Below are 13,937 nucleotides of genomic sequence, written 5' to 3'. Positions count from 1 at the left end.
AGCTTTAAGATTACTTAGTTTATCCTGCTCTTACAAAAATTTAACCTCCCAGCAGCCTCTCTTTTTCCAAAACTGTAGCGTATGGGTTATAATTTATGTTCTCTGCAACCTCATAGCATGTTACTCCAATATTCAAACTTGTCATTCCTATTAAATTGGTCGACTATTTCCAAACACGGCCCATGTATTTCTTCTTTCAGGGCCCTGTTCATCCTTTAGAAACCATCCCTGGGTTTCACTGTACCAGTCCTTTGGGTGCCTCAATGCTGCTGGTTCAATGGGCCTTAGAGAGAAAGATCTTAGGCTTCATCACACTGGCATAACGTATTGGCTGATTCAGCTCTGTAGTACACTTGAATAATGAAAAATAATATAAATATGCAGAGAAACATAATCTTTCATATTTTGAGGTTTTTAATCACTTAAGTGTTATGACAGTAGGAAAAAAATAATCATTGTGGCAGAATTGCTAGCTGTCCACCAGAATTCATTCTTACCGTCTTTGGGACATAAGCTTGACCTGTATTTGCACCACTTTTGCTTGGCTTTTTCTTTTTTAAAGAGGAGGTGTGCCTTTACAAGGCTCGCTTCCCTTCACAATTCTCGGTTCCCTTCCCACTGCCTTGAACCTGGGAAGACCTAGCCTTAGCCACACAGATGGCAGAGCCGTAAGTTTAAGAAGGGGATGGAGACTTCCATGATTATACACTTCCTTGTTCAATTCTACCCAAAACGTCTATTGCCAGTAAGGGAAGAGGAAAAAAATAGCAAAACAGTGCTGGTAACAACTTTACTTGTTGCAGGAGTCCTTTCTTAACCATCCTGATCCTCTGAACTTACTATGATTCCTTTAGTGCTCTTTGTCCCTAAACTTGACCTAGCACTTAAGTTGTAGAAATTAAAGAGCAGAGTTGGAAGTCATATGGCTAGCCACTGAGGCACAACTTCCCAAGATTAATTCCTTCAAGGGGGCTGGCTCTTGGATTGTGTTGTGAAGAGGTAAGAGCTAACAGTGACTTGAAAGTAAAACTTTTTTTTAAAAATTTTTTTCATTTTAATTTGCCAGAGTGCACACATGCATTCTGGAGACTGGGTGGGATGGGGACAGGAGGGCTCAGGGGTGAGTGAGAAAGCACCCCCTATATGGGATGATCATGCCACGATCCCTTCCTTTCCTTTTTTTTCCTCCTTTCAGGTTTTGGGCATGTATGCACATGTCCCTGGCATGTTTTTTAAGCTGCCAGGTCTGGGATGAAAACCCCAAGAGTCAGCCCCATGGGATCTAGCTGTCTTAACCACTGTACCACAGGCTGGCCCATGTTTTGTTTTTCTTTCTTTTTATTTTTTAAGAATTATTTTATTGAACTTTCATTCTTTATTTATTTAAACTTGACCAGAGTGAGAGAGAGAGACGGAAAGTGAGAAAGCAACCCACCAGATCTGAGACTGGAACCACAGTCAGCCATGTGGGAGTCCAGTAACCATAACCCCCATGTCACCTGCTGGCCCCTTTTGTTTTTCTTTTCTTTTTTTTTTTTTTTAACAAGAAATTAGTTAGTTTTTCACATGAGTTTTGCCAGAGAAAGACAGAGAGAGAGAGAAAGAAAGCAAGACTCTAGGCTGGGACTTGAACCGCGGTCAGCCATTGTGGGAATTCCAGCACCTTAACCATCACGTTACCTGCTAGTCCTCTTTTGTTTTCTTAAAAGTTCATTCCTCCCTTTCCTTCTTCCCTTTTCCTTTTTTTTTTTTTTTTTAAGATTTATTTAACTTTATTACCATTTATTTATTTTAATTTGACCAAAGAGGATAGAGTGAGAGAGAGCACAAGAGAGAAAGTGAGAAAGCAAGCCACCTGGTCTGGGACTCAAACCACAGTCAGCCATGTAGGAGTCCAGTGCCCTTAACCATCTATACCACCTGCCGTCTCCCCTTCTTTCCCTTTCCTTTCTTCCACCCTTCTTCCCTTCCTTCTTCTCTCTTTCTTTTGAGAGAGATAAACACCCTCTACATGACCTTATATCTAGAGCTTCTCCCAGACTTTCTTTTTTTAAAATATTTCATTCAATTTTATTTATTCATTTATTTATTTAATTTGACCAGAGAGAGACAGAGCAAGAGTGAGTGAGAGAGAGAGAGAGAGAGAGAAAGCAAGCAAGCCGCCAGGTTTGGGACTCAAACCGCAGTCAGTCATGTGGGAGTTCAGCGTCCTTAACCACCATGCCACCTGCTGTCCCCCCCCACCCCCGCCCAGCCTTTCTTAGCCAGCCAGGATTACCTCCCCACCAGTGGCATGTACAGGTAAACTTGAAAACTGAATCCCCATCATCCATATGGCTTCCAGCATGGCAGAACTACAGCTGGCCCTATCACTAATTTTTTTCTTTTGGAGAGGTTTTTGCTATAGGGACTGTGCGCTTACTAAAAAAACAGAGAGAGAAAGCAAGAAATCACCCCTCAGTGGGGATGGCCATGCTGCAATCCCTTCTCCTCCATTCTCCTCTTGGGATCTTGGGCACGCACACACAAGCGCCTGGCATGAGTTTAAGCCACCGGGTCCGGGACTCGAACCATGGTCAACTACACGGAAGTCCAGCAACATAGCCATTACGCCAACTGCTGGTCCCTCAGATTGACTATTTATAAAAAATATTATAACACAAATTTTTCTATGTATTTGTTTTAAATTAATGGTACTTAATTTTCTTTAAATCCTGTTTTTGGTTTTTGGAATTTTATTTCTATCTCTGGGATATCTGAGGTCTAATAGCTACCAATTCTGTGACTGTTAAGTCCATTAACATCTCTAGATTTCATTTCCAAAGCCCAGCTCCTGCAAAATGGTATTGGCGATAGGATCTACCTCAAAGATTGTTGGAAGAACCCAGATAATACTGCCACAGTTGTGTGACATTTTGAATTTTATTGTGACAAAATAAGAATGTCATGTGTCTGTTGTGACCTAGGCCAGGAAAAATGGAAATAACACATACTTGTCATTTTCATTTGTTTCCAGGCTGCCACCTAAAAGACTTTGGAGATTTGAGCTTTACTCCAGTCCCCAAAGATGATCTCTACAACAACTTGATAGTGAATCCTCGCTCAGTGGGCCTTGCCAACCAGGAACTGGCTGAGGTTGTCAGTAGAGCAGTGTCAGATGGCTACAGCTGTGTCACAGTGGGAGGAGACCACAGGTAAGCTGGGAGCAGGGGATGGTGAGGAGCTAGATTACAGGCTGCTTTGAGCTTTTCACTTAGCTTGTCTCCGTTTTCTTATCTGGAGAAAAATACCTTACAGAATGTTTAGGCTATGACTTAACAGCATGTAATGGTCTGAGATCATGAGCTGCTGGGGGCTCTGCGTGGTTTCTCTGTATGACACACTGGAAATAGGAAGAGGACATGTACACTCAGACACAGTAAGTTCAGGAGCATATAAGCTAGGTTTTTAGGCAGTGTGTTTCATGCTCACCTCACGGAAAGCTTTCTTCAGAAACTATCTTATGACTTTGATTGGGCTATTTTGGAGACTTAGAAGGATCCACTGACTGAATTTTTAAAAATTTTGCTGTAGGGTGAGTGTGCTTGCTGGAGAGAGAGAGGAAGTGAGAAGGCACCCCTCCCTGCCAGGTGAGGATGACCATGTATAATTCTCTATCCTCCATTGTCTACTTGGGATTTGGGGCACACATGTATATGTACCCAGCATGTTTTTCAAGCTGCCAGATCTGATACTTGAACCACGTATTTGACCATGTGGGATCTAGCTGCCTTAACTGCCATGCCACTGGCTGGCCTAAATATGTTGTATTTTTAGTTTTTGCTATAGGATATGTGCACTTGCCAGAGAGAGAGAGAAAAAAAATCACTCTCCAGGAGGATGGCCATACAATAGTCCCTTCTCCTCCAGTCTCCTCTTGGGACTTTGGGCAGGCACACATGCACACATGCAAATCTGGGACTTGAACTGCACAGCCAGCCAACACTTTAACCTCCACACTACCTGCTGGCCCAAATATGGGCATTTTTGTTAGCATTTCTGCTAACAAATTTGTTTAAAAAAAAAACCCAGCCTTTGGTATGTGCATATATTTCTACCTCCATAGTATGGACCTGCCCTAACTAATGCAAACAATCCTTTGTCTCTTAGTACATCGGCCTGTACTTTATTTTTTTAAGAATTGTTTTATTTAACTTTATTTATTTATTTTTAATTTGACCAGAGAGACACAAAGCGAGAGCAAAAGAGAAAGAAAAAGTAAGAAAGCAAGTTACCAGGTCTGGGACTTGAACCATGTGGGAGTCCAGCATCCTTAACCACATCACCTGCCAGCCCCATCAGCATGTACTTAATGAGCACTGTTCTGATGTTTTCTGAGCAGTGTTGGGAATTATGGAAAATTTGTGATGTTTGGACCAGGTGATTAGGACTAAATGGAATGAAAAATAAATATATAAAATATTGAATTCTATAAAATTTCAGACAAGAGAATCAGTCAAATTTCAAAGGGGAGTGTGATTTGAGGTAAGTAATGAAGGTTTTTGGAGAAGGAAAAGGAATTGATATAGTAGGAGTATCAAGCACTTCATACCCAAATCTCAGTTAATCCTTCTAGCAATGCCATGGAGGTACATATGGTTTATCTCATTTGTTGCTGGAAGTACTGATAAATTATCCAACATCTAAAACCAGGAAGTAGCAGAGCTGGAATTCAAATCCAGTGTAACCCCTGTGACAATTAACTTCTCTTTTCAGATCCAATCTAGCAATTTTCCTTGAGGTGTCCAAAGAGTTTTTCAGATTACTGAACAGAAGTTCAATCTTTGTTATAGTTGTAGAGCAGGTGAGTTCCTAATTAGGAATAAAAATTCTGGGAGAGTAAGAGAGTAGTATCAGACCCAGGTCCTATACTGAGAGGACTAGGCCATTTAAGCAAATCACCCAGAGAGTGGTGTCCTGCCTCCTCACTCAGTGCTGTCTCCAGCTTGCTTTAGCCTTTTTTTCTGGTTACAGTCTCGCTGTTTGGGCACTTCTTATCCATGAGTCTACCTCAGTCCTTGGTTTCTCTTTTGCCTTTAGCTATCTACATTGCAGCCTTATTAACTGGCTACCTAATACCTATTAGTGCTAAAACCTAGGCAGTCTAGGAGATTCTTTTTTTTTTTTTTTTTTTTTGGAGAGGCTTTCACTATAAGGGCGCGTGCGCTCGCCAGACAGAGAGAGAGAGACATAGAGACAGAAAGCGAGAAATCACCCCCCAGGGGGGATGCTCACACCGCAATCCCTTTTCCTCCATTCTCCTCTCGGGATCTTGGGCACACACGCACACGCACCTGGCGTGAGTTTTAAGCCACCGGGTCCGGGATGCGAACTGCGGTCGACTATGTGGGAGTCCAGTGACACAGCCATTATGCTAACTGCTGGTTCCCAGTCTAGGAGATTCTTAAAAGGAACAGACAAGTGAAAAACTGTTGAACATTTGAAAGAGGCATTTTTAGGTCACAGCTCCTTTCACATAGTACAACATGTGCCATCACTTTAATCATCAAACCAGTGCTGATGTAGCAGGCCAGGTATTATCCTTATCTTACATAAAAGGACGCTTAGGACTAGAGAAATTAGATGATTTACCTTTGGTCACAGACTTCTTCCTGGATGAAAACTCCAGTGTTCTGAATTAAGCCACAGCCTTCAGCACTAGACCATGCTCTCTCTCAAAACAGCCCAATGTGGGGATGTGGGCTAAAGCTGTCTCATGCTATGCAGACCAAGAAGGATGGCTGCAGGTAGTTCTAAGGCACTTAAGCTGCATTTCCCACCTGTGTCAAATTCCTTAGTTAGGCAGCTTCCTAACCACGATCTCATCAGCTATTGGGTCTCTGGTAAAGTCATGATACATTATTGCATAGAAAAACATGGAAAATAACTCATGACTTTCCCAAGGACCTAACATATCCCTACAGGTGAGAGAGAACACTGGCTAATGTAAGCAGAGCCCAAACACAAGGAAAGACAAAAACAGAGAAACACTTAAGAACACCTGAGTGCCATGCTAATGTATATAAGGTAACACGTAAATTAACATCTATTTTATTCAGTGCTCTAAATAAGATCTTTAATTGGGTTCCCCTATTAATTTCTTTCACAATTTTGACTTTTCAGAAGTATCATGTAGAAGTTTTCTAAAGAGCTATAATACTCCATAATTTTTATCTTTAAAGACTTAGTATGACTTAGCTCAGCCCTTGTTGCCTACTGGTTAAGGGAAGTAGATTCCATAGTGGCTAACTAACAGGTGGAATCCAGGCCCTGGCAACTGGCAAACATGCCAGGCACATACACACACACCCAATCAAAACCCCAACAGGATGGAGAAATGGGGAAGTGATTACTGCATGCCCATGCCCTACAGGGGCGTGTGCTTTCTCCTCCCTGTCAAACTCTGGTGAGCACATACACCCTCTGGCAAACTTAAGAAAAAAAGGCCTTTGGCCAGTGGTGGTGAGAGCGCCATGAAGGCCTCAGGCATGCTCGGAGAGTACAAGGTGGTGGGGTGCTGCCTGCCCCACCTCCAATGCAGCACACCACCCCTCTACCACATGTGCATCTTCACCCGTAACCACGGGGTCACCACGTCCCACTTCTGGTACTTCGTATCTAAAGCTTTAGCTACTTCGTAGCTAAAGAAGTCTTCCGGGAAGATCGTCTAGTGGGCAGGTGTTGCAGAAGTCCCCGCTGTGGGTAAGAACTTCGCTATCTGGCTGCGCTACAACTCCCGCAGCGATCCCCACAACATGGACCGCGAGTACCAAGACCTCACCAAGGCCGGTGCTGTTCCCCAACGCTACCATGACGTGGGCACCCAGCACCGTGCCCACTCCCACTCCATCCAGATGATGAAGGTAGAGGAGATCGTGGCCAGCAAGTGCTGACAGCCGGCTGTCGAGCTATTTTATGACTCCCAAGATCAAGTTCCCACTACTCCACTGTGTTCTGCCATGCCAGCACAAGACTCGTTTCATCACCAAGAGGCCGAACACCTTCTTCTAGGCCCACGGCCCCCCCGGGCAGCCCAAATAAACTCAGACCAACCAGTGGGGGAAAAAAATTAAGTATGACTGACTTTTTCTTTTTTTTTTTTTTTTTGAGAGGTTTTGCTATAGGGCTCGAGTACTCCCCAGAAAGACAGAAAGTGAGAAATCACTCCCCAGGGGGAATGGCCACACCTCAATCCCTTCTCCTCTCGGGATCTTGGGCATGCACGTACAAGGCATGAGTTTAAGCCACCGGGCCTGGGACTTGAACCCACGGTCCACTACATAAGAGCCCAGTGACATAGCCATTATGCCAACTGCTGGTCCCAAGTATGATTGTCTTCTTTGGGGGAGAGGGGAATTAGATCTCCCATCTTTCTTAAGAGGCACTAAACATCATTTTTGTGAATTATTATATATGGACCACATCCTCTAACTCCATTTCATTCACTTCAAATATTTGAGGTCCTTTTCCAGGCCAGAGCTAATGGGTCAAATTACATGGATGGGGGCAGTAATATCTGTTACACTTCAGGGATTGCCACTCATCAGCTTTGAATCTTTAGTTTGTTTAGCTCATTCCAGATTCATCTTGGAGAACTGAAACCCCACAGATTATCAGCTCACTCAAACCCAGCCTTAGCCTAGGCTCTGACTTTGCCCTGAGGACGGAGTGTAAGCTGTGCTGGCTAAGGGTATTTGTTATTGGTGATGTTTGCCAAGCAGAAGGCCTTGAGGATTATTGTATTTGTTCTTTGCAGCCTGGCAATCGGTACCATTACTGGCCACGCCCGGCACTGCCCGGACCTTTGTGTGATCTGGGTTGATGCCCATGCTGACATCAATACACCCCTCACCACTTCATCAGGAAATCTCCATGGCCAGCCAGTTTCATTTCTCCTCAGAGAACTACAGGACAAGGTCAGTGAGGCAAAATGAAAAAGTGAAGGGTTTGCAGAATTCAGTGAAGAATGGGATGAGTGTGGCTTACTACTCCTTCATTTGTTCAACAAACTCTATTATGGGCCAGGAGGGCTTTAAGATGCTAGGGTATAAGGATGACTGGGACATGGTCCCTGTTCTTAGGGGCAGTCATGATCTTGTAAGAAAGATTGGCCCCATAGTGCCATGGTTAAGGAATCTGGATCCCACACGTTCAACCACAATTCAAATCCCAACCCAGTGGCTTGAAAAACATGCTGGGCATGTATACATGTGTACTCAAAATCCTGACAGGATGGAGAAATGGAGAAGGAATTGCAGTATGACCATACCTCATTGGGTGGTGCTTTCTCCCTTTCTCTGGTGCGCTCTCTGGCAAGCACACACATTCTCTGGCAACTTAAAATAAGTAAAGTGGTAATGGGTAAAAACTTTAGTGATTGATATTCCCACAGTCTGAGGACTTCTTGGTTAGAAGCTGTTGGGCCATATACTCAAGACACACTGGTCTGGAAGACAAGTAAAACCATGGTTGCCTCTGAGTAATATTTTTCTGAGCTTGCCAGAAACCAGGGAGCCCATGTTAGGCATAGACTAGAATCTGTATATCCCTCCCCTCAGTGAGGGACCAAGTTAAACCAAGACAGTACAAAGATTACTTATTAGGCTAATTCGTGTTTTTGCTGGATTATGCTTCAAAAACCAATCTGTAAACATTTAGAATTGTGCAAAGAAATGGAAAACCTTTAATCAGCAGTGTTCCTGCTACTTAGGTTAGTTAATAAGAAACCTAGATTACCTTAGAGAAAGTGGGTTTTTTTTAAGTCTTGAGAAAACTATATTGTGTCCTCTAGCTGCCCTTTTGTATCTGTTACCTTTTCTAGATCATGTGTGTCTTGTGTTGCTTCAAACATATCCTGTGGGCAGGAGGAAAAAGCAGACTGTATACCCTGGGAAGCACACAGTGATTACCTTGGTTAGAACCAAGAATTATTGATTAATCCTGTTCATTCCTCTCTTCATAGGTACCACAACTCCCAGGATTTTCCTGGATTAAACCTTGTATATCTTCCCCAAGTATTGTGTATATTGGTTTAAGAGATGTGGACCCTCCTGAACAGTAAGTTCCTGCATTAAGGTTAAACTTTGGACCTGACCTAGCCACTTATGTTGACGCTTGACATAATCAGTTCTAGGTCACTATAAAGGCAAAGTTCCCTAAATACAGATTTGTTTAAAATACTTTTTATATTAAAGACTCCTTCCATTTATCTTACCAGTTTTATTTTAAAGAACTATGATATCCAGTATTTTTCCATGAGAGACATTGATCGACTTGGTATCCAGAAGGTCATGGAACAGACATTTGATCTGCTGATTGGAAAGTAAGTAACCACAAAGGATGTCTACTTCTAGATCCCAAAGGGAACAGGCAACACCCCAAAAGCAGACTCTAGCCTATCTTTTGAGGATAGCTGTACTTTTAAAAATCAAGACAAAGCATATACATATAAAAATTACAACAATAATAGTTCAGAAAGGCACATTCGGTTGTCGGAAAGTCATGACATGTTTTTCTATGCAAAGATGCATCATGATTTTCCCAACAACCCAATAAGAAACACAGGTTAATATTCTTCCTCTAGTGATGGGAGGGGTTTCCTTAAGTCATTACTCAGATCCTTTATCTCTCTTGAATTTTTCTTTATCTCCATTTTAATGCTTACCTTTTGAGATAATGAATGTCCCAGTCTTCTAAGCCTCACTATTGCATCATCTGAATTTCATATTAAACAATTCTTGGTAGTGCAGAAAGATGGCAGATGACTGCTAATACCAGTTTTATTATTATTGTTTAACTTTATTATTATTTTAAAATTTGATCATAGGAAGACAGAGGGAAGGTGAGAAAGCAAGCTGATAGGTCCAGGACTTGAACCACAGTCGACTGTGTGGGAATTCAGTGCCTTAACCAACAAGCCACCTGCCAATCCCACTAATACTAGTTTTAAAAGCATTTCCCCATTACTATGTCTTTAATTCTGGGTGATTAATGTCAAAATTGCCACCTAGTAGTATGTTATTTCCCAAGGTGCTAAGGAATTTACTTTGGGAGAAGGCTGTTGTGCTTTAGTTTCAGCTACTGAAGACCTGGACTAAACTGAAGTAAAAATTGAAAGATAAGGCTGCAAACATAAAATCAGAGTTAAGTTTGGCCACTGTTATATTTAGAGAGTAACAGCAATTGTAGCCTAGATCAAGCCAACTTTAATTAGAATATATATGAACCCAATCTCATATGGAAGTGAAGAATTCCCTCTATTAACACTTTTTAGTGTGATAGATTTTAATGTCCAGGATAAGCCAGAAATACCGACTTAATTTGTCTGAGGCAAGCAGAACAAATGGCAGTATCCGAAGTGGCATATAAGAAGCTAGTATGCTGATCTCAGTAACTTCCAGGAACAGGAAACCTGGAAATATGCTGTATTAACAAAGTATCAGGGGGCCAGCAGGTAGCATGGTAGTTAAGGTGCTGTACTCCCACAGGCCTGACCTCAGTTCAAGTCCTGGACCTGGCAGCTTGAAAATCAAGCTGGGTGTGTATATATTTGCATGCATATTCAAAATCTCAAGAGGAGAATAGAGAAAGAATTGTGGCATGGCCAGTACCCCTGGGGGATGCTTTCTCACTTTCTCTCTCTCTCTTTAGTGAATGCATATGCCCTATGGCAAAAATCTTTGGGTTTTTTTGGAGAAGTTTTTGCTATAGAGTACGTGCACTCGCCAGAAAGAAAGAGACAGAAAGCAAGAAATCCCCCCCCCCCCCCTGGGGAGATGACCTCGCTGCAATCCCTTTTCCTCCATTCTCCTCTCAGGATCTTGGGTAGGCATGCACACGCGCCCAGTGTGAGTTTAAGCCACCAGGTCTGGGACTCGAACCACGGTCGACTACATGGGAGTCCAGCAGCATAGCCATTATGCCAACTGCTAGTCCCAGCAAAAATCTTAAAACACACACACACACACACACACACACACACACAAAAGCACCAGGACCAACAGTATCAAAATCAAGGAGCTGCAACCATGGGAAGGATGTGTTTAACTATAACCAAATAGGTATTCTTTTTATCATCTTCTTTGCAGGAGACAAAGGCCAATCCATCTGAGTTTTGATATTGATGCGTTTGACCCTACACTGGCTCCAGCCACAGGAACCCCTGTTGTAGGGGGACTGACCTATAGAGAAGGCATGTACATTACTGAGGAGATACATAATACAGGTATGTGGCAGCCAGGTTGGTAATGTGTTAACTATACAAAGACAAGAATAAAGACAAGAATAAATTGCCAAAATAATGCAGTTCCTTGTGTTCAAGTTATCTAAAGGCAGATTATTAAGGCAAGCTCAGGTTATGTATAATTTTATTGTTGAAAGAAGAGTTCACTTGGAGTTGATTATTTGGAAGTCAAACAGATCTCTTAAATGTTTGCAAATGGATAATATCTAGAGTCCCTGTATATATGATAAGTCCTATACTAGAACTTGTTTGATAAGAGCTTTAATAAAATGGATCCAGTTAGATAAATGTTTGACAGTAGTAAAATGAATTTTAGATCACCTACAATCTAGAAGGGGTTACTGTCCTCGAACTCGTACTTGCTGGCAGTTTCCATTTCTGTTAGACACCTTCTGGTTTTAAGGCTCCTTTAAATGACTTTTCATTTTAAAATGTAAACAACTACCACATGATGCAGCTTTAGTAACCATCTCATAAAACTGTGCTGTAGACAGCACCCTTGATATGGTGATATAGAAACAGAGACTGAGAAATGGTCTCCTTGACTTAAGAGCCTGCTAGAAGCTGAGGCAGTACCAAAAGGAAGCCAGTGCTTATCTCTTCTGACAGCAGCAAGACACTCTTATGACTTAACAATCTTAGCTACTGCCATTGGAACCTGGGTTAGTGGCCAGAAAACCTGGGAATTTAATTCTCCACTCGCTTCCCAATAACATCACTTAGCAGAAGTTAGTAATCTACAGCACTTAGAAGTGGCATTGGTCATGTGTTATCCCTCTCTTCCTGTTGCAATATTATTGGGTTGCCAGAAAAGTCATGGTAGGTTTTTATGTTTTTCTATGCAAAAAGGCATGACTTTTCTGATGACCCAGTATTTCATTCCGAAAGACTGTGATGGGGCCAGATGGTGGCTTACATGGGCAGGTCCTCAGTTTACATCCCAGGGCTACCCTATAGACATTGGGTGCATATGCATACCTGTGATTTGAGTTGGCTGGGAGTGGATCAGTGTGTGGCTCCTGTTGGTGGTGACTGTCTCTCTCTCATGGAAGGGGTAAATAAACTAACTTTAAAAAGAGTAAAAGACTAGGGCCGGCTCTGTAGCACAATAGTAATGCACTGCTCAAAAGAAGCTGGGTCCTACATGGCGACTTCCTGGTCAGCCTGAAACACACTGAACATGCATACAAGTAGTGCCCAAGGTCTGATGAGCTGGAGGACTGAAGGAAGAGGATTGTAGTGTGGCCAAAGCCTGTGAAGGATGCTCATCTCTCTCACTCTCATAGGTGCATACACATTGCTTTATCAGGAATAAAAAAAAATATTTTTAAAAGACTGTCATGATACCATCAACAAGTTACATAGAACAATTTGCTTAAACTAGTTTACAACATGGCAATAGTCTGAGAACACAGGTAATATATATTTTTTGGGGGGGTGGGTAGGTTTTTGCTATAGGGCGCATCTGCTCACTAGAAAAAGAGAGACAGAGAGACAGAAAGCAAGAAATCACCTCCGTAGGGGGGATGGCCATGCCGCAATCCCTTCTCCATTCTCCTCTCAGGATCTTGGACATGCATGCACACTCACTCGGCATGAGTTTAAGCCACTGAGTCCAGGACTCGAACCGTGGTCGACTACACGGGAGTCCAGCGACGTAGCCATTTATGCCACCTGCTGGTCCCTATATTTTTAAGAGTGCAAACCCTCTTGATGACTACTTGCACAAGATATCAAAGAGACATAATGGAGCTAGCTGGTAGTGTGGTGGTTAAGTCTCAGACCTAGCAGCCTGAGAAACATGCTGGGTGTATGTGCCCAAAATCCCTAAAGAAGGGAGAAATGGAAGAGAAAGGATTGCGGTATGACCATCCCCCATGGGGTGCTTTTTCTCTGGTGTGTACATGCACACTCTGGCAAATTAAAAAAACACACACATCATCAGGGATACAGAGCCATGTGCAAGAAATGATAGAGATGTTACAGTAACATGCCTGTCCACTGCAATTTTGCACAGAGTATGTAGCCATGCGTTACTAATAAGGAAGATACACTGAAATGAATGTAACGGCATTGAGCATATCTTATACTAAAATATCAACAAACCATAGGTTTAGTCACTCATCTTTCCACAGTTTATGGTCACCCATAAATATTCTCAGATGCTTGTATTCTTGAATACTAGTTCATTCAGATGACTCTGGAAGAGGTAGATTAACTTCACCCAGAAAAACCAACTACAAAGAGAAGTCAGGGTATAAAGGTATAGGGCATGGGAGTGGAGGGCAGGTCTGGAAAGGAGTTCTTCTAGTCTATCTTCCCCTACCCTTAGCCTGATCCTGGGCAACAGAATGGTGCTGAGACCTTTGACACACATTCTCAAGCCATCAGGTGACAAGACTCCAAATTAAACAATTAAGATGTAATTGAGTCTTCCTTTTACCAAGTGGAAGCTATTAGGTCTACTAGAAGACAAAAATATAAAGTGTGTCTAGATGTGGAACCTGCCCTCAACTCAGGCTTGTAGGGTGACGATAATATTTGTAATATCTACATTTAAGGGTGTGTGGTGTGATGTTTTAAGAAATATAAATAAGGGGGCCAGCAGGTATATAGTGATTAAGGTGCTAGATTCCCACATGGCTGATCACAGTTG

General features: G+C 42.4%; 1 protein-coding gene and 1 pseudogene across 1 annotated transcript in view; both read left to right on the top strand.

The window, feature by feature from the left end:
* Window positions 1–13,937, top strand: part of ARG2 (arginase 2) — a 41,085-nt gene that overhangs the window by 25,709 nt on the left and 1,439 nt on the right. The window contains exons 3-7 of the mRNA XM_006158775.2: window positions 3,017–3,194; window positions 7,796–7,955; window positions 9,002–9,096; window positions 9,257–9,361; window positions 11,127–11,263. Of these exons, the coding sequence (XP_006158837.1) occupies window positions 3,017–3,194; window positions 7,796–7,955; window positions 9,002–9,096; window positions 9,257–9,361; window positions 11,127–11,263 (675 nt within the window). The remainder of the gene's footprint in view (window positions 1–3,016; window positions 3,195–7,795; window positions 7,956–9,001; window positions 9,097–9,256; window positions 9,362–11,126; window positions 11,264–13,937) is intronic.
* Window positions 5,360–7,151, top strand: LOC102501595 (60S ribosomal protein L18a pseudogene; annotated as a pseudogene).

This window comes from Tupaia chinensis, unplaced genomic scaffold (assembly GCF_000334495.1).
Source record: "Tupaia chinensis unplaced genomic scaffold, TupChi_1.0 Scaffold000609_1, whole genome shotgun sequence".
In the NCBI taxonomy this organism is placed as follows: Eukaryota; Metazoa; Chordata; class Mammalia; order Scandentia; family Tupaiidae; genus Tupaia; species Tupaia belangeri.
The sequence above is the reverse complement of the archived record's forward strand: the minus strand, read 5'-3'. Positions and strand labels throughout refer to the sequence as shown.